This window comes from Podarcis pityusensis (assembly GCF_964106645.2).
Source record: "Podarcis pityusensis genome assembly, chromosome: 6".
NCBI classification, from domain to species: Eukaryota; Metazoa; Chordata; class Lepidosauria; order Squamata; family Lacertidae; genus Podarcis; species Podarcis pityusensis.
This window is the reverse complement of record NC_138030.1, coordinates 63,027,513-63,049,184: the sequence shown is the minus strand read 5'-3', so window position 1 is coordinate 63,049,184 and position 21,672 is coordinate 63,027,513. Positions and strand designations below refer to the sequence as shown.

Below are 21,672 nucleotides of genomic sequence, written 5' to 3'. Positions count from 1 at the left end.
GCAACTAATAATAGAAGGAGCAGCCAGTCTCCTATTATCTGATAAAGCCCCTCGGCTTCCCTCTGTAGTGATAGCAACACTTAGAAGGGAGCCAGACCAGAGAAAACTACATATACAATCTGCCATGGTCTGGTACAGTATTATAGTTTCGTTGCTCAAGGGCATTTGTTCATTGCAACCAGTGGGACAAGCAGCAAACTTTTAAAATCCTGGGATTTTGCAAAATGTATTTTTGATGAGGAGATGACATCCCGTGACGCGTGACACATTTTCTTCTATTAACCAACATTGTGTAAAATAAAAATTTTGAAACCTGAACTTTCCACCTACACTAAATCATGGATTGTGGATGACAAGACTAGTGAGTATGAACAGGAAATGGTTGTGAAAGCACTGTGCAAATAGCAATGAACGAAACTGGTAACATGTAAAAAAAAGTTTCATGTAAAGATTGTCAGAGGGACCTTCAAAAGAGGACATTACCAGAACGGCTTTCACAAATACTTAGAAAGGAGTAGAAATTTTACTATTTCTATGAGAAGGCAAATGTACACATCAAACCCGCTCCTTAAATAGAGTTTTTGGAAAGTAACTAAACTCAGAATCTCCTTACCTTTTACCTTTACCTTAATGTCTTGGAACACCTTAAGAATGAAAACTGCCAATCTTATATGGTAATAACAACAACTGCTAAAGCAGACTGAACTAGATTCCATTCCTTTCTGTTATTGTCAGCAGAACTGTTTACCTGATCCAGGAGTTTAGTAATAGCACTGCACAGGTGTCTGCATTCATAACTGAAAGACCACAAAATGCCACTGAAGGAATTAGTTTGCCTGCAGAACATTTATGGGGAAAGAATGAGAGAACAAGAGTTTAGTCTAGACTAGAAAGCTTGTGTGGCTTGCCTTTCCCTCCCCCCCCCCTTTAAAAAACGCACTCTTAAACTTACCCTGCATGCCAGTTTGTGAATAAGCTGTCTTTAATTGTGCAGGGGAAATGATCTTTTCCCATTCTTACTTTATACAGTATCTGGAAAAGGTTGCTTCACTGTGAATTGGAGACCTAGACTAGTTTGTGATCAGTTATTGGAGTACCGTATGTCTTGTCCTTCTGGTTAAAGGGAAATACAGTGGTACCTCGGTTTTCAAACATAATCCATTCCGGAAGACCATTCAACTTCTGAAAAGCGTTCGAAAACCGAAGCAGTTACTTCCGAGTTTTTGGCATTCGAAAACTTTCGACTTTTGAGACATTCGAAAACGGACATACCACTGCAGTTAAAAGTTGATTTCAATGAAAAGGAGGTGAGGTGCAGAGAGAGAGAGAGAGAGAGATCATGGGCATGGCAAAATGGTTAGTATTTCATATTCAGTAAGCTTTTCATTAAAAAAAACTCAGGCAGGAGTGAAATAAGGGAAGACAGGGATAATACATCTAGCAGAATTTTTTGCCTCTTGAAACATGATTTTTATAGACTTCAGGCTGCCTTTTTCCTCTTGGGGTCCAGCAACTCTGCTAAGTCCCACTCAGAGTAGAGTCATTGAAATAAATGAACATAAGTTAGTTGTGATTATTAACTTCAGTGGGTCTACTCTGAGTAGGTCTAACATCAAATACTGCCCTATATAATCTCCTTGCTGTAGACTATTTTAGTATTTCTGAGGAAAAGGCTGAGGTGTGTGTGTGTGTTGCATCCTCCTTTTTTATTCTGGAAAGATTATTAATATTTATGATGTTTAAAGTGACATACATTTTCTAGGCACTGTGGGCCTCCAATTTCATGACACCGGGATGAATGTTTCCTATGGCAGTCTTCTGAAAACTAATTGTCTGATTTGGAATTGAGAAGCCATTTCGCTCTGGTCATTGTGGTTTAGCTCACAAAGAGTTTTTGCTTTCTGCATGTGTTTTATGCCACATATTTTCTGTCTTAGAGATACTTTTTCTGTAGTGTATCTTGGCCCCATCTGTTTTCTGTTTCTGGCAAATAAATTCTGGGAGATGTTGCCTAGTTTGTTAGAGACATTTGCATATAGAGGACTTAGGCTCCATACCAGAGTTTGGTCCAGATAGCCTTTTGAAGCTCAGAGCTTCACTGGAAATTGTTTCAAGAAACATACAAATGCTTCAGGGATCTATGATAATGGATTGTGTAATGGATTCAGGGATCCATGGAATGGGAAGCTAAACTGTTATGGTGGCAGTTGCCCTTTGGGAACACAAATGAGTTTTGGGATTGTCTAGGACAAAATGGGCATGGGCACAATATTGGTATTCTTAATTGTAGGGTCCAGTTACATTTTAATTTGGCTTGAGCTCTGGTTAGTCATAGATCACGAGCTCAGGCTTCTATGAGCAATGAAGTATGTAGTCCTTGCAAACAATAGACTGCAACTTTCTAAGGATAAACAAATTAGTCATTAGTAAGACTCTGTAGCTGGCAATTAAACATGGAGAATATACAGTAACTAGCATAATAAGCTTATTAGTGAAAGGTTTTGTTAAAGTAGAGCTATTAAGTTCTTTTTTAAATATTGCGTGTATCCTTGGGGTGCATGAATTTAGGTACAATAAGTGGATAGGCAGATGGTTTGAAATGCCAGCATTTAGTTAAGAAAATAGCAAACAACTACTATTAGACAGTACGGTGACAGCCACTGTGTTAGTCACACTCAGAGGCTATTTAAATAAATGGACAAGTTTACTCTTGAGTATGACTCACATTGGCTGGCACCCTGTTCGCCCTGTATTTAATATACAAGAACTTTGTTTTTGAAAAATCATTTAGAATTATGAGAATATCGCTGAGCATTGTTTTTTTTTTTTAAATGATATTTATTAAATTTTCCAATAAAAAGAACACATCAATGAAAGATTAAACATGAAGACATAGAAAAGAAATACACAATTCAAAGATACACCATACATAATCCAAAAAAGAAAAAAAGAACAAAAAAAAGACAAAAAAAAAAAAGACAGTTAAAAACAATATCACCTTTTCATCTCCATTTTTAAGTTTACTTATTTTCTGGACCTCCTCATACCTCCCTCTTTTGTATTCCAGTTCAAATTGTTTGTCCAGCAATTTCTTTCCCTCTTTTTTAATCCCAATCTTTAATCTTAATATAAGATAACATTAAAATTTTACCTCTTAAAAACCAAGTTTCCATTTCCTTAAACTTTTTTAATCCTAATCCTTAATCTTAATCTATCTATAACTTTAAATCCTGTACAGCTGGAAGCCACTTGTTTTCAATCCAACATCACATCGCTGAGCATTGTAGCCTTAAACTTAGATGTATTCTTTATAAAGTAGTTACCAGACTAGGATTTCACTATCAGTGGGAATATGTTGAATATCTTCTCCGGGTCCATTGTTTCTGCTGCACATTTGTTAGTTGTCTTTGGCATACTAAAAAAACAAAAAAAACAAACCCAGTGTTCAGTTGTTGCCATCTTGTATTCAGGGGCGTCTATGTGACATACATAAATGAAACAGTTTTTCAACAATGCCACGCTTCCTCCACCCCAGTAGCCAAAGGTATTGGTGCCATGAGAGTGCTGGAACTTCCGTGCTTCAGGTCTCCAAGCCCCATAAAGAGCTACATTTCCTTGGGGCGAAGCTCTACACTAGTTCTCCTCGAAGGAGGGGATTCGGGTTTATGAGGAGAGATGGGAGTGTGATAGTCTGCCGAGGACATCTTTTTGCCACACCTTGGTTTGGGGGAACTGTTGGTCTGAAAAGAAGTGTGCAGCCCACATTGGATGGGATTGCAAATGCCGGTTCACGTGTCACAGTTGAGAGGTGTTGCACTTCTTACCACATCCACCTTTTTGTGACTTCTTATTGCTAGATTGGCGGTTTTAAATTTGTTTTTTTTTTTTAATGTAATTGCTTTTTATGATTTATTTTGTAAGCTGCTTCGAATTTTTTTCTTAGGAAAACTGGGGTACACACTTCAAAAATAAATGGTTTGGCAGCTGACCAATGAAGAACATCAGAACTGAGCCAATATATGTCTGGAATTTGATGTTAAAGTGGAAGAAGTTATATTTTAATCTACCAGTAAAGATAGTTAGCCATACTTTATGGTTTCCTTCAGTCCTCTGCATTCCACTCTTAGTGACAGCTGTTCAGTAGTCCAAATTCATTTGTAAAAGAATGTGAGCTGAGCCTGGCTATGGGGCTATTAACTTTTGCTCAAAGGTCGATTTGGAGCCAGGAAAGAGAAACTTGGAAGTAGTGCAGGGAGTATTAATGAAGCAGGAAAGGGTCACGGAAGTTTACAACAAATGAATGCAGGCATTAAACAAAGATATTCATAACCTCCAAAGGTTCTATTCAAACCTTTTAATTGTTTCATAACAGAATGAATGTGGCCCATTTATTGAATAATACTTAAAAGTGGAAGAGAGATTTTTGTTTGAAATTGAGAGGTAGCTTGCAGATTACAAGCCCTGTAAACAAGACGCATCAGCCAGTTTACAAGGGCTTCTTCACACTTCATGCAACAGTCATGACTTGTCGCAACTACAATGGTGTTCTCTCGGTGTTTCTTTAGTAAACACATGAAGGCTAGATGCACATCCCTAAAAGGTAAAGGATGCACAACAGGGAGCATCAGTTGACTATATCTCCAAGAAACGTGGAATTTGTTTGAGCCCTCACCCCCCCCCAATTGTTTGTTACATAAAGTGTTGAACAGCATTTAATTCTTCTGAATTCAGTGTAGCAAGTGTGGGTGTGTATACACACATGTAACATATGCACACAAGTACAGTCGTACCTAGGAAGCCGAACGCCTTGGCACTCGGAACGTTTTGGCTGCCGAACGCCGCAAACCCAGAAGTGAGTTCCAGTTTGCAAACGTTCTTTTGGAACCCAAACGTCCAATTTTGGAACCCTGCAGCCAATCAGAAGCCGCGCCTTGGTTTCCGAACATTTTGGAAGTCGAATGGACTTCCAGAACGGATTCCATTCAACTTCCAAGGTACAACTGTAATGTATCTCCTCACAATCTCCACTTAGGAGTCCTTCCTGTAGCTTTTGTGTGTGTGTGTGTGTGTGTGTGTGTGTGTGTGTGTGTGCGCATGTTCTTCAAAAAGGATCATTTCTTGTGATTCCAAATGACTGGACAACATTCACAAAGGGATTGTGAATCAGGTGGGGCTTACAGCTAGTTGCAGCCATTTTCCTGTTGACATGACCAGAGAAGCATCTTCATGCTTTTAGTACAAGAGAGAATTTAATGCAGCCTCCATAGAGGTGCCTACCACAAGGTTTGCAAGTGACACTGTGGGATTGGTTTCATTTGATGCAGCCTGATGTCATAGACAAAGTGTTTGCATCTGTGCACCTAGCCATATGCTCCCTCAACCATTGCCCCTCTTGGCTTAATGTGGTGGCACCTGCCATCTTTTTACAGTCTTTTTGGCACCTACTGAAGACCTTTCAACATGCTTTTAAAATGGAGGTTGTCATCCCAGTTTTTACCTGCATTAGATTATATATGTAAACAATGTGTGTGTGTCATTCAGTCACTTTGTGATGCTTCATGGGAAGCAATTCATAAATAAACGCAGCTTTATATGGAACAGTACTGCGGTTTTTTTGTTTAACTGCACCTGCCAAGGTTCCTCATCTGCATGAGTTCGGGAACCCTGTCTTCCTTTGCAGCTGGATACTCTCTTTTCTGAATTTCCCTTTCTTTAGGTGTTTCATTTAGTGAACAGATGGGGAGGAAGGATGGCTTGTGAATTATAAGACAGAAGGGGAAAGTGGGAGTTCATAGACTTATTCTTGACTTCAGAGGTTTCCTGTGGAATAAAATGAGTCACTAAATCTCTTCTTTAACTGGGTGGTTCCTGTCTGCTTGCCAGAAACTTGGTCAAGGGTTAATTCAGGGATACTCACTGGGCGCTGTGACAACTTTTGACTGGTGGGGCCACCTCCTTCCTGGCTGAGGGTTGTGTTAAGACCCTGCTTTGAAAGAATCAGCACCAGGTTCATACAAGTTTTTAAGTCTGACACTGAATCCACAGATCGTTGGCTGCTTCTAAGCTTTTTGCTTTCAGACAGAATCAAGTGGTCTTTAAATGAGTGAGAGCTTTAAGTTTTTACGGTGGTGGTGAAGTGAATAGACACTGAAAGATGGTGTTTAAACGCTGAACACTAAATTGCTTTGTTCTGTTCTTGCAGTCTGAAATATTGGTCTGTAAGAAGGAGGAGTAAGTATTAATAGCATGAACAGTAACATTTTGAAGAGTACACGATCCTATTTTTTGGAGAAAGAATCACTTCTGCTCTGTCAGTCTGTGGTTTCGTCACTTCAGTATTGCCTCAGTGAGTAAGCCTAGAATGACCAAATCATGCTGAGTAATGCAAGACCAGAAATGGAGCGTGTGAATTGCCTTATATGGAAAGGCTTATGCTGCAATCATAAAGCAATGTCATCCAGAGGTTTTGATTTTATTTATTTTTCGTTGGGGCTTGGCTGATAATCTTTCCATTAAAGTTTAAACACAGGGGTCATAATCCAGCCAGAGTTAAGCACTTTCAGATCTGCTGAGTTCAACGAAGGTGGCATATACTGAACCTAAAAATATTCAACTCAGGCTAGATCAGGAATCTGGACCAAGGTTCATTCTGAGTGTGCAGAGAGCAGCTCACCTTTGAAAAAACCCAGAGAAGACATATGTTTTTGAACATAGTGCGCTGTTGGAGTTTCCCTGTTTTTGTGAAATCTGCCGCAGGATTGTTTCTCACAGTTATAGAATATTGTTGCTATTCACATTTTGAGACACTGTTAATCCTCAATGGAAAAGTTAGTGAGGATGCATTGGATAGTGCTGATTTACAGTCACAGCTGATTTACCTTCCTGTAGCACCATCCTGCTCTCTGAAATAATTATGGCTGGGAAAGAGAACCCAGCACCAAATCTGAACTGGGAGCAGAACCCCATTCTCATGCCTTGTGCCATTGAGCCACTTACAGCAGAGATACTGGATCTCGTTTTTCCATTGTTACCAAGTTATCACTGCAAGTTGGCTTCAGATCAGACCAAAGTGAAAGCTTGCAATTAATGGTAACTAACTGTAGTCTTATATATTTGTCTTTTGTTAGAACCCAGTTTCTAGTTATTTGATTTTAGAAAAGTTGTATGAGCTAAACGTTTGTAATTGTAGTGAAAAGCAAGGCTGCCCACAAAGCGACACAGGCACAATCTCCTGCATGCTTTGTCATTGTGAGTTAATTGCATTTCACTCAGCAGGTAGCTTGTACATTCAGGGTCTAAGAGAGTCAGTAAAATAAGCTAGGCTGACCTTTAATTACCTCATTTGGAGCTTACCTTTTAAATTTTGAAATTTAAACCTACTGTGAGTGTTTTAAACATTTGCACTGTGGCTTTGGGCAAATTTCACATAGTTTGTAAACAAAAGCAGAACAGTATTCTAAAATTAGTGCATATGATTCTTCTTAAGAGAAAAATACACCAAATGCACATCCCTGTGTATGTGTCTTGCTGAACACAGTGCAGTTTAGTATGTAATATTTGTTAGCTGTTCTGACAGGTAAATAAAGAAAAATATGGAATGGAAACTTGAATACTTCATGTATAGAAAATCTTTCTCTAAAGGTTTCTTAATTGATAGAGTACAGTCATACCTTGAGTTGAATGCGCTTCGGATTGAGCACGTTCAAGTTGCGCTCCGCGGCAACCCGGGGATAATGGAGCGCGTTACTTCTGGGTTTTGACTGCTCGCGCATGCACAGATGCTCAAAATGCCGCCATGCGCGGAAGTGGCAAAACGCGACCCGTGCACGCGCAGACACGCCGCCGCATCTTGCGTTCCGTTCGGGATGCGAATGGGGCTCCAGAACGGATCCCGTTCGCATCCCGAGGTACCACTGTATATGAAAAGAAAAAGAAAAGGCTTTAATGTGTGAGTGAGTTTGAAATGATCTGGAATTGCTTTGAATTTCTGGGAAGAGCAAGTAATTTTGTGGTGTTTTAGTGTTTAGAGTTTCACAATCCAGGCTTCCAGCACTTGTTTTTTTGCTCTTTGATTATTATTTTTAAGAGAAGAAGAGGAGGAACAATTATAATGAGCAATAGTTTATGATGCATATGACTATTCAGCTCTTATGCTATAAAATCATAATATCAGCCTCTAGTTTGTCATTTCCACAAAGCTTGTCTGGTCAGTTTTCCTCCAGTTGGACTATATAGTGAAATTAGCAAAACACTTCCAATGAGCACAGTGAAGTTAACTAATGTCGGGTACAAAAACATACCATTAAACCAGTGCTTTTTTCTGGGGGTACGCATACCCATAAACATTTTGTTAATCTCTGTACTTTTGTCCATCTACTGTATTTATTTTTCCCGATTTGAACTATAACATGATGATTTTCTTGAGCCGAAATGAGAGTACCCCTAAACGTGTTTTTTTAGGGGGGGAAGCACTGCGTTAAACTATAATTAAAATATCTGCTACTGGATGTTTAAAATGCACTATTTGGCAGTTATAGCTTTCTGGGCAAGTTGACTGACTAGAATTTATTACTGTATATCATAATTTCAATTGGTGGGTAGGTAGCAGATAGTATGGGTTGTTAGATTGAATTCCTGTTCTTGAGTTCTGACTAATGTAATTACATTGCAATTGGCTCAAAGCCAAATATTTATCTGAAAGTACACTTGCATTTCTTCCTGCTGAAAACTGATCTAATTTCCACAGTAATTGAGTCATATCTTTTGCTCTCATGCTTCTTTCCCCTTCCTTTGAAAGGTGAAGTCATATGTACTTTGAGTATCTACTCTATAAAATCTCCTAGGAAGTATATCATTTATAAATAGTAGTAGAAGAAGGCTGTAGCTGAAGAGTTGGTTGGATTAATCCTCCACTCGCTCCTTTTGTTTTCTTGGGGTTCATGAGTCATATCTCTTGCAATGGCAATAGAAGCCACAGGTACAGAATTCTGTGATTAGAATATAAACTCTATACATAGCAACTTGTGCCCTATGGCCCACATAGCCAAGCCTGCTTCCTTCCTTCCTGCCAGTAGGGCTACAGCTAGTCTTACTTTCTCCTTGACTCTTCTCCCGCCCCACCCTTCAGCTCCCATTTCCCACACCATAGAATTATACAGTTGGAAGAGACCCCAAGGATCATCTAATCCAATCCCCTGCAGTGCAGGAATACAGTGGTACCTTGGGTTACATAGGCTTCAGGTTACACACTCCGCTAACCCAGAAATAGTACCTCGGGTTAAGAACTTTGCTTCAGAATGAGAATAGAAATCATGCTCCGGCGGCGTGGCAGCAGCAGGAGGCCCCATTAGCTAAAGTGGTACCTCAGGTTAAGAACAGTTTCAGGTTAAGAACGGACCTCCAGAACGAATTAAGTTCTTAACCCGAGGTACCACTGTATTCAGTTTGCCTAGGTAGGGTAAAAAGGTAAAGGACCCCTGGACGGTTAAGTTCAGTCAAAGGCGACTATGGGGTTGTGGTGCTCATCTCGCTTTCAGGCCGAGGGAACCAGCGTTTGTCCGCAGACAGCTTTCTGGGGCATGTGGCCAGCATGACTAAACTGCTTCTGGTGTGACGGAACACCATGACAGAAACCAGAGCGCACCAAAACACTGTTTACCTTCCCCCCGCAGCAGTACCTATTTATCTACTTGCACTGGCGTGCTTTTGAACTGCTAAGTTGGCAGGATCTGGGACAGAGTAACAGGAGCTCACCCTGTAATGGGGATTCAAACTGCCGACCTTCTGATCAGCAACCCCTAGAGGCTCAGTGGTTTAGACCACAGCGCCACCCGTGTCCCCACCCGTGGCCTATATGGGGATTGAACCCATATAACGGAAAATAAAATGGCTTGGGAAACTGAATTGGATCTTCAAAAACTGGCTTGAAAAAATGTTCACAAATAAGTCAGAACTGTTTTGTTTTGTTTAGGTTGTGGACTAGATTGTTGGCAGCTAGTGTTTAAAAATTCTTAGGAGATATATTTTGCAATAGTGATAATCCCGAAAAGTGTTTGTATAATTAAACTATAATGGAAGTATCTGGCTTTGGATGTTTAAAATTTTTAGTTTGGTGTGCTTTTTAAAATTCTGGCCACATTGACTAGAGTTTAATATTTCGTAAATTGAAGAGGTGTAAAGAGGTAGGGGTTTGTATGGGTATTAGACTATTCTATCTTAAATTGTTTAATATGTACCGTATTTTTCGCTCCTAAAAAGTAAGGGGAAATGTGTGTGTGTCTTATGGAGCGAATGCAGATGGGAAGCTCTGTCAATGCTCCCTTTAAAGAGCCACACACACACTCCGCACGCTCTTTAAAGGGAGTGCGGCTCTTGGGGGAGCCTTAGCCGTGCACAGCCTCTCCTGGGCAGGGGATGAAGGCTCCCCTTGCCCGGGAGAGGCTGCGCGCAGCTAAAGAAGAAGCCAGGACAGCCAGCGCGTGGCTCTGTCCCTTCCCCCACCTCCCAGAAAAGCCCCCAAGAGCCGCGCTCCCTTTAAAGAGCGCACGGCTCTTGTGGGAGGAAAGCCAGTAGGCTTGCTTTCGCTGAAGCCCGGAGGGCAAGAGGGATCGGTGCGCACCAATCCCGCTTGCTCTCCTGGCTTCAGGGGTAGCCCCGCAAAGCCTCCTGAGTGAAGATGGAGGAGCGCTCCCTCTTAGCTCAGGATGCTTTGTGTTCCTTTCTTATTTCTTGTTTTCCTCCCCTAAAAACTAGGTGCGTCCAATCGTCCGGTGTGCCTAATAGAGCAAAAAATATGGTATTTGAAAAGCTAGATACAATACAGTGAAGCAATGCCCTTTTAAGCCTTACTAGCTTTACAGTGCAATCCTATATAGATTCTTATTCATCCTGTTTTAAGTCCAGTGGAACTTGTTCCTACATGAATGTGCTTGGGATTGCACTCTTAAATTTTGTAAAATTCCTTAGAAGCAGGACATTGGAGACATCTGTTTAATTAAGATTCCAACTAGAGAGTATAGCATGCATTTCAGTTTCTTCCATTGAATTCATTGGAATGTTAAAGTGATGAGCTTGGGATGCATTATGCCCTGTGGTTTTAGAGTACTGGAGAAGTCGTGAATGGGCACACAGCCAGATTTTCTGCCCTGTGAAAGCAATGTCTCCTTCTAAGTTGTTGTTGTTGTTTTTTTTAATAGTGACAAGTCACTGTCTGGTAATGTTTATCCCCCTGACTCAACTGGCCAGAGAGTAGTATAGTTATACTGACTGTGTTACTGGTAGAATTATAAACTTACTGGTTCAGGTGCTGCCCTTGGGACAGTGGCAAGAGAACTTTGGCAGTGGGCAGTCGAAATTCTGGTAAGGAGTCTTTTGAAGACCGTCCTGATTACGCACGCTGGGGCAGCCGGCATTCAGACTTTTATTTACTTAGTTTCACAACAGGAAATGTGATCTTGTTACAGGGGTTGTTTTTTTTGTCTGTGAACTGCATGCACTCCTGATTCTGTGGTACTCAAGCGTTTTACATGCATAGCTAGCAGAACTTCTAAAGCGAGTCAGTAAGATTTTAACGTTTTATCCTTTCCACACACAAAAAATGTACATGGTATTATGCATTCTTCAGTGACTAAAGTTTTTGTTTTTGGAAAAACAAAACGGTTGCTCTGAGCAGCCTTATCATCCATATATCTGGAAATGAGCAATTTCTGATTAATTGTCCAAATTCCAGTGGTAAAAGCAGTTCATTAGGTCAAATGGTAGAGCTGCAGTACTTGGCATAATTTGACACCATCCCTTCCTCCACTCCATCACTCATACCACTGCAATAGCATTAGCTCTGTATGGGATCCCAATCAGCTCAGGGTCTCCTCTGCAGAACAGGACTACGGTTTTGCAATAAATGTATTGTATAGCCGTTTTCTATGCCTCCAGTTTTATAGTAAGTTTCAGCGGCAAGAGTACCCCTTAGATCCCAAATCTAACAATGATCTCATTGTCCAAATGCTGAGCTTTATGTAGCCAAAATGGCAGCAGCATCTATTGGTAGGTTTGAGAGAACTCCATGTTTTGTGGAATTACAAGCAAATACTTTTTAAAAAAAAATTCCAACCCCCACCCCAAGCCAAATGAGGAACAGCTTGAAATGGTGAAAGTCTTTGGAGAGAGGCAAACTGGGCAGAGAGAAAAAATGGATTGGAATGCTTTGGAAGACACCCCCCCCACACACACAGAATCTTGGGAAGTGTAGTTTGCTAAGAGTGCTGGGAACCATAGCTATTTGAGAGGTAAACTACAGTTCCCAGGGGAGAGGGGCTTTAAATATCTGGTATGCATACAGTCCTGGTTCCCCGTTTTGAGAGGGGTAGCCATGTTAGGCTGCTCTAGCAAAAAGAACGAATGAGTTTTGTGGCACCATTAAAAAACTAATCATAGAAAGCAAACAAAAAAAATGTGATAGGCTTTATGGTGCCACAAGGCTTTTTGTTCTAGTTCCCCACATTTTTTATGAAATGAGTTTTTATCAGAAGACCTTTAACCTAACATGCCTATCCTTTGCTGTTCAGGATTATGGAGGCAGCCAGTGACTCAGTCGGAGCTGAAACTTCGGGTGTGGCGAGCTGCCATCACAACTTGCGGCATTGGTCTGGCATGCAAGCTACGCAAAAGCTATTGCACTGCACAATTAGTGACCCTCGTGTATGTCACCATTAAGGCTGGGGTGTTTGCTTGCAGTAGTGAGCGCTCTTCTCTGGCTTTCTAAAGTGAACCAAGTTCATCAGATGAGATTTCCTAACGAAAACAAAAAACAAATTGAAAGTGGCCCTCCCTTCCCTTATAAATAACAGCATGTCCTATGCTGCATTCCCTCTCACCTCCAACCCACAGAGAGATTACTTTGCTAGGAAGGGGTAGGAACTGAATTTGCTGCCAGGAAGCTTGGACGATGACACATTCGTGCAGTCTGGCACAAGCCGTTGCTGAGATCTGATACTCTAATAGCCACCTACACTGCAGCTGATCCCGTTAATACATGTTCTTACTGCAGGACTTTGGATTACAGTCCTCCCTCCCTTCTGGACACTATTTCTCATGGATTATACTGGCTGTGTACTTGTGTACATGTTTTGTTATGGAGCCCCTGCTCTTTTTCTATAGGTGTCATATGCACAGAATTGGCATGTGTTCACAAGAAAAACTAGCTGTGCCAGTGTAGGTGGCTTTTAGAGTGCCGGTGTCTCATAATGATCAAAAGGGGTAAATGCATCTAATAAGTAATAAAACAACAACTAAAAACAAGCAAGACAGAAAAAGGGGCTGGGTAATAGTAAAGATAATGGGACCCCTGACCGTTAGGTCTAGTCACGGACCACTCTGGGGTTGCGGCACTTATCTCGCTTTATTGGCCGAGGGAGCTGGCGTACAGCTTCCGGGTCATGTGGCCAGTATGACTAAGCCACTGGCGAACCAGAGCAGCACATGGAAATGCTGTTTTCCTTCCTGCTGGAGCGGTACCTATTTATCTACTTGCACTTTGGCGTGCTTTTGAACTGCTAGGTTGGCAGGAGCAGGGACCGAGCAATGGGAGCTCACCCCATCACGGGGATTCGAACTGCCAACCTTCCTATCGGCAAGCCCTAGGCTCTGTGGTTTAACCCACAGCGCCACCCGTTTACTGCCTAATTAAAAGTCAACATGGTTTTTAGAGGGCCAAAACCTTATTGCTGGATTAGCTGATCTTCTGCCGCTTGGACAAAACTTCAGTTTGTTAGCCCACATAAAATCCATTACTAATCTTGGATGCCCATTAAGAATCTCCCCCTTGACTGAGTTGGACATCTCAATAAGGCTATGGCTTTTGAAGACAGCTCCGTAATTCAGTAGGTTTACAACATACAAAGTGTTAGTATTACTGGGGGGGGGGGAGCTGTAACAGAATGCACTATTGGGAATATAGTGATGAAAAAATATTTTCAAAGCCTTAAGTGATTTACACCTTACTGTAAACTGCAAAAGGGTGAAAGTACCAGCCTGAGCTCAGACTGATAATGTCTTTGTGCTGCAGTTTGGTTTTAGGAGTTGGGATTTTTTGTCTTTGCCAGTCAGAGCCAGACTTGGTATTGTTATTGTTTTTCTGTGTTTTTTCTGTTTGCTTACACAAGATGCAAGAATCTTGTTTATTACTTCATAGAGTTTGGCTGTAACAGAGCATCTACGCACGTAACTATCAGTAAACGTTTTAGTATTTGGCACCATTTCAGATATAACCTTGAAATCTGTTCAGGAATTGCATTTAGCCACTCATATGCCATTGCAGAGGCTGTCATGTGCTACTGTGGTCAGGCTTTGGCTAAACACGATGATCAAAGTCTTGACGATTCATTGGAAGGCAGCCAGTCGTAGGATTGTTAAAACCCTGTGACTCAGTTGCTGCTTTGAACTCTTGTTCTCGGCTATGCAGTCAAGTCTAAAAGTGAGGAACAATACTGTTTGGATTGGCTAAAGAAAAGGGATTTGATTTTTTTTTAAAAAAAAAACCGTAGTATCTTTCTTCTGCTTTTGAATCACTTATATTCTCACATCACTGCAGATTTCCAACACAGAGACACCTTCTGTAGATGTATTTAGAGCTTAGAATTTAGAAGAAAATACATGGTATTTTGAAAAATGCCTTTGAAATATTTGAGTTCTGAAAAGGTCCTTTGAAGCATGGGACCAGATAATAATCTAGGGATAGTAATTAGTGGTGGAACCGCCAGGTGATGTTGGAAATACAACTCCCATGAACATTGGCCACCCTGTCTGGGGTTGACAAAAGTTAAAGAGTCCAACATCTAGAGGGCCACACAGCTTTCCCATCCCTGGAATAAACACTGATGAGCATTACTTTGAATCAGTTTTAGCACTGTCATTTTCTGAAGGAACACAAATTTAAATGGGGGGAAGTGGGTCTATTAGAACTTGAATATTGAAAAGATAAGTAGAAACAAAGTTGTGCATTTGAGCAAATGATTAAGATAATAAAGTGCTGTTAGCGTGATCTGCCACATTCACCCCAAACCTTAAAAAGGAAAGGAAGTAATATTTCTGCTTTGGATTGTGAAGGGGAGGAAAAGGTGAGGAATTCAGTGTACAGTGGTACCTCAGGTTAAGAACTTAATTTGTTCTGGAGGTCCATTCTTAACCTGAAACTGTTCTTAACCTGAGGCACTACTTTAGGTAATGGGGCTTCCCACTGCCGCCGCGCTGCCAGCGCACAATTTCTGTTCTCATCCTGAAGTAAAGTTCTTAACCTGAGGTACTACTTCCAGGTTAGCGGAGTCTGTAACCTGAAGCATCTGTAACCTGAAGCGTCTGTAACCCGAGGTACCACTGTATATAGAAATGTACCTGGGACTTTAATGCTACCATTTGTTTGGAGAGCAAGTAGAGATGCAGGAACTCACTCCACATAGCCCATCCCCTGCTCCCTGATGAGGGGGGGGGGGGGAGTGCTGGACTACGACTTTGGAGATGTGGGTTCAGGTCCCCACTCAGCCTTAAGGCTCCCTGGGTGACCTTGGGCCAGTCACAGTCTCTCAGCTTAACCTACCTCACAGGGTTGTTGTGACAGAGAAACTGGAGAAGGGGAGAAGTGTGTATACCACTTTGAGCTCCTTGGAGAAAAGATAGGATATAAAGTCATACCTTGGAAGTTGAATGGAATCCGTTCCAAAAGTCCGTTCGACTTCCAAAACCGAAGTGTAGCTTCCAACTGGCTGCAGGAAGCTCCTGCAGCCAATCGGAAGCCGCAGAAGCCACGCTGGATGTTCAGCTTCCAAAAATCGTTTGAAAACCGGAACATTCACTTCTGGTTTTCGATCATTCAGGAGCCAAAACATACGAGTTCCAAGGCATTCGGCAACCAAGGTATGACTGTAAACTATTTTTTAAAAGATGAAATTGTTCTATTCCTCTTAATTGATACTGGCACAAGCAGATGTGGGCAGATGAAATCATGGGGATCCCAACCCTAATTTCACAGGGGAGCAACTGAAGAATAAAACGCTTTGTACATTCATGTCGTAGAACTATTGCTATTGATGATAATGATGACATATTGTCCCTTCTTATTTTTTTAAGGTAGTGGAACAAGTAGATCTTAAACAGAAGTCAAATTCCCTTGGTAGTTTCCCTCTGTAACACATTTGAAAATGAAAATGTCTGTGGTTATGAACTGGAATAGCTGTTAAACTGAAAATTTATGTCTATAAACCCAACATTCCTAATAGTTTTTGCTGCTTTATTTACTGTACTGTGAAATCATTTTTTCTTTCCAGCTTAGTAGCAACCACAGATCAAAGACCATTTGAACAGATGGATTTTCTGAACAACCATCGCCAGTGTTAATCAGAAACCATTGTTGATATGTAGAAAAGTAACCAGTTGGCTTTTCTTTACAGTGCTTGAAAGAACTCAGTGAAAATGTCTAGCAAAACATCCGGCACAACAAACAACATAGCTCAGGCCAGAAGAACTGTTCAGCAGTTGAGAATAGAAGCTTCTATAGAAAGAATAAAGGTAAGAAGAACTTATTATTATTAGTTTATTTAAATCTGCCTTATAAAGCAAAAAATCGGCATACAATTTGGATAAGAAAATAGGCTTCCAGGTGGAAAAATCAAAATTAGAAACAGAACTGTTAGAACCCAAAACTAAGATTTTGTCAAAGATGTATAACTTGCTGTTGAAATGGAATACTCAGGATGAAACGGTTAAATCTGCTATGATTAAGTGGGCACAAGATGTTGGACATAACATAATGATGGCTGACTGGGAACAGTTATGGACCACAGGTATGAAGTTTACGGCATGTAATGCCTTAAGAGAGAATATTATGAAAATGATATACAGGTGGTACATGACACCAGTCAAGCTTGCAAAAATCTATCACTTGCCCGATAATAAATGTTGGAAATGTAAAGAGACGGAAGGTACATTCTTTCACCTTTGGTGGACATGCCCAAGGATTAAGGCTTTCTGGGAGATGATCTATAATGAAATGAAAAAGGTATATAAATATACCTTCCTGAAGAAACCAGAGGCCTTTCTCCTGGGCATGGTCGGCCAATTGGTGCCAAAGAAGGACAGAACTTTCTTTATGTATGCCACAACAGCAGCAAGAATACTTTTTGCAAAGTGTTGGAAGACACAAGATTTACCCACTCTGGAAGAATGGCAGATGAAGGTGATGGACTATATGGAACTGGCGGAAATGACTGGCAGAATCCGAGACCAGGGAGAAGAGTCGGTGGAAGAAGATTGGAAGAAATTTAAAGACTATTTACAGAAATATTGCAAAATTAATGAATGTTAGAATGATGTCAGAATGAAATTAAGTGGTCTTAGCAGCAATGTTATAAAGGTGTATGTACAAATGGATTGTTAACAGATGAGAATCTAAAGTTATAATATGTTAAGTTAAAGGATTAAGACAAAAACAAAGAGGGAAAGGAATTGCTGAATTAACTAATAGAACTGGAATACAAAAAAAGGGAGGTGTGAGGAAGTCAGGGAAGTAAGGAAATGAAATGTAAGTTATGGAAAGATCGATGTGTTTTTGTTTTTTTAAGTGTTTTCTATCTTTTTTCTGTATTTTGTATTTTTTTCCTTTTTATTTTTTTTATATTTTTTTTATATATGTTTATATATTGAAACTTCAATAAATATCATTTTTTTAAAAATTAAAAAAAAAAATAAAGCAAAAAATCCTCCTTTCCCCCGCTTTTCCAGAGCACATTATTATTATTATTATTATTATTATTATTATTATTATTATCAACAATAATTGAATTTATATACTGCCCTATACCCGGGGGTCTCAGGGCGGTTCACAGAATAAAATCAAGATATAAAACCACAAAAAACCTAATAAAAATCAAAACAACAACCCCATAGCCCCCCCACCCACCCACAAAAAACACATTTCTAAAAGGGTGTTGGATGTCAATAAGATCAACCAAAGGCCAAGTTAAAAAGGAATGTTTTTGCCTGGCCCCTAAAGGTGTATAATAAAGGTGCTAGGTGAACTTCCCTGGGGAGAGCATTCCACAGACAGGGAGCCACTGCAGAGAAGGCCCATTCTCGTCTTGCCACCCTCTGAACCTCTTGAGGAGGGGGCACACAAAAGAGGGCCTCAGAAGATGATCTCAGGGTCCAGGTAGGTTCATATGGAAAGAGGCGATCCTTGAGGTATTGCAGTCCTGAGCCGTTTAAGGCTTTACAGGTCAAAACCAGCACTTTGAAGTGGGTCCAGAAACTTAATTAGTAGCCAGTGCAGTCGGACCAGGATCATCGCATCACCATCTACTGTTAAGAACACGTTCCTTTAGTCTAGGCAGTCCCAGAGAGAAGCGATATCTTTCTCGTCATATATATTGGGATTGTGTTCACATATGTACAGTATGTGTGCCATCAGTGTGAATTTAGTGGAGAATTGTACTTAAAAAAGAATGCCACTGTGTGAAAATTGATGTACATACTGAGAAGAAATGTACACCAATTAAGAACACAAGGAAGAGATTTTGTTTATCGCCCAGTCAGTGCACATAATTTCCAGCAATACAGTGGGGAATATACAAAACATCTGACCATCGATTTATTCTTTCACATATTTTTTTATTTGCTGGTTTCTGCTGCTTTTAATTATTTTACAAAGGCATGCAGTATTATTCTAAATCCACGTAAGGCTCAATCAACATGAACTTTTTTCTGCCTCGGGAATTTTTTTCCACACAAAACGTAAAAATATCACTTTGAAATCTCGTAAGATTTTGCTTGTTGGCTGTTGTTGGCAACCTGCTCCATATTTACTGTGCCCCTTCTCACACATTCCTCAGGTGTCGAAGGCATCGGCAGATCTAATGTGCTACTGTGAGGAGCATGCCAGGAAGGATCCTTTACTAATGGGAATACCTGCTTCGGAAAACCCCTTCAAGGATAAAAAGACCTGCACTATCCTATAGGCTAAGCAGCAAAATGCCTTCAAGACCCTCCCCTGCAACCGAGCAGATCCTTAGAGAAGTAACCCGAAGGTTACCTGGTATCAACCGCATAAAACAGCAACTCATTTACATTTTGTGTTAAAATGAACTTTTAAGTTTTCTAAAAAGGTCTCTTTTCTTTATCGCATTCTAAATGGGGATGCAAGGTTTATAAAGTTACTTCTTGTCAATGGAATGGTTCTAAGAGCATAGTTGGGAATTGGATTATGTTGGCTTTGGGGGTTATAAAGAGAGGGTTGGGTTGGGTTGGGTTTTACTTAAAAGTGCAATGAGTGTTCACAATTCCAGGTGTGAGGTTGAACAATCAAGACCAAAGTTGCCTGAGCTTCATTTTCTGACTAGTGAGGCAGACCAGCGTAGAGTCCTAATCAAGCTTACTTTTAACATTTTGATTTTATACCAGCGTATAGCCTTGTATATGTAATTGGTGTCTGTATCTATGGTCCGTGCATATGTTTGTTTAGATATATACACGCATTACCAAGTGCATTCTTTAAGTACGCCCTTCAAAGTTTATTGCTGCATTTATCAATAACTCCTGCAGTTCATGCCTTTTATCATCAAGTATGTCTTAAGCTTTTTCACAATGTCTTAAGGACTTGTAGACTTGTACTTAGTATAAATTCTTGTTCTCAAAATGATTTTGAAAGGTGACATTTATAGCCTTTGGTTCTTCTGCCTTCTCGCATTTCCTCTGAAATTTAGACTGTCACACATGGATTCTGAAAATGGAGTCTAGATAAGTTTCTCCTTTTTCGTTGTGCTTTAAGGGGGAATCTGCCGCCTAACTTTCCTACGCACTTCCCTGTTGTGTTAATTTTTCGGTAAGCATCCAGGCTATTTTCTCTCTCTCATTGCTAAATTCACGTCTATCAAATGCCAAATAATATCTACAGAGGAGTGGGAGACTCTGGGTGCAATCCGTGGTGCTATTGCTTCTGCACAAGGCCTATGGAAAACACTGGTGGTTGTGCTGAGGAAATGCTTGAAAGGTTGCAGCAATGCACAGTACTAAATCTCTGATGAATGTAAATGGTATTAAAATGTTTGTGTAGCCTTCGTGTGTTGATGGAATACTGAGTGGAATGAATCAATATCAACTTCTAAACCCAGGTATGTATCAGTATTCTGTGCGCTGCCAGTCCTTTCATGTTTTTAACTTTGTGGTCTGCCATAGCTGTATATTTGCAGAATGTGTTAAACATTTGGGGTTCAGGGTTGTTCCATGTGCAAGGAGACTTGAGATGCATGGCTAGATACAACCTTAGCAGTTCTCAAGTAGCACAGAAAGCAAAGCCACTCAACGTTGTTTTTACAGCAAGGCCCAAAGGTTTCCATCTTTAGCCAAACTAAAGAAAAACCTCCCTAGTTGCAAAGAACTAGAATTCTCACTTTAAACTAACAGGAGTAATAGCTGGTTCGCTGCAGATGGGGGGAAGGACCCCAAAAGACCTGACTTCACTGTGACTGGATCCTGAGAAGCTGGCTGCAGAGCCAGCAAAGCAAGGTGCCTATTCCATTCTATAATGCTCTGCAATATATTAACTTGAAATTGCAGGAGCAAGGTCTTGCAGATTTCTGTCTAAAGGCAGATTTGGCCTTTGTTTCTTTTAGTACTGCTCTATAAACTTTCACACTGATTTTGCTTGCCATATACTTCAGTCTGCCCTCTCAAAAGGAAGGTATGTTTGTTGATAATATTAATTAATTTGACAGCAAATAATCTGTATTTGTGCTACCCATTGCAGCCATTTCACTTGCTACCCGAAACGTAGTTAATGGCTACTCCATCAAGAACCAGGATAACAGGTCCTATGAAACAAATACTCCCGGTTACACATTTTGAAATAGCGGCATTCCTTTCTCTGATGGTTTATTTCAAAATATGGTTTATTTCAAAATATAGGGCAGCTTTTGATTTGTGAGATACCCAGATCTGTCTTTCTAAAGGCTGATTCACACATCCATATTATTACATGGGCAGTCTCGCATTTTCTGTAGGCTTGTTCGCAGTGAATCAGTCATGCCAGTACAAGCATGGGTCTGGGTCATGACTTTACTACATACGAAGATCTTTAAGAAGTGTGTCAAATGAGGATGCGGTGTCTTGCCATCTTAATACCCATTCATAGAACTAGTTCACCACCTACAAATCAGTGTGGGAAGCCATAAGTTGTGGTCTTTACCAATTTTTAAAACATACTGATTTGTATGGCTGTGCTGAGACGTGACAGGCACAGAAGCTGTCTCCACTACCATGTAATGTGAGTATTGTGTCTGTCTGGCATTTATTCCAAGTAAGCCTCTAGCAGCAACTCCATGTCTATTCAGACATACCGTATTTTTCACTCTATAGGACGCACTGGACCATAGGATGCACCGGACCATAGGAGGGGGAGAACAGGGGAAAAAAATTCTCCCCCTTCTATTTCTCCTCCTGCTTCGCTGAAGGGGCGCTGCGCAGAGAGGGAAAACTGTGCAGCACCTCTCCAGCTAAGTGAAGCCTGGAGAGCAAGAGGGATCGGTGTGCACCGACCCCTCTCGCTCTCCAGGCTTCAGGCGGCTATCTGCAAGCCTTTGGAGCGCAGCGGGAACTCCTGCTGCGCTCCGAAGGCTTGTGAATAGCTGCCTG

At 40.8% G+C, this 21,672-nt stretch overlaps 1 protein-coding gene across 3 annotated transcripts in view; it reads left to right on the top strand.

The window, feature by feature from the left end:
• The window catches only part of GNG12 (G protein subunit gamma 12), a 39,506-nt gene extending 18,165 nt beyond the window's left edge, over positions 1–21,341 (top strand). For 2 of the 3 annotated variants that reach the window (XM_081008958.1, XM_081008957.1), the window contains 2 exons: positions 16,440–16,557; positions 18,876–21,341. In XM_081008958.1, the coding sequence (XP_080865084.1) occupies positions 16,462–16,557; positions 18,876–19,001 (222 nt within the window). In that variant the 5' untranslated portion in view covers positions 16,440–16,461 and the 3' untranslated portion in view covers positions 19,002–21,341. The remainder of the gene's footprint in view (positions 1–16,439; positions 16,558–18,875) is intronic. The other variant, XR_013987323.1, reaches the window with a different exon arrangement.
• Positions 21,342–21,672: the final 331 nt, after the last annotated feature.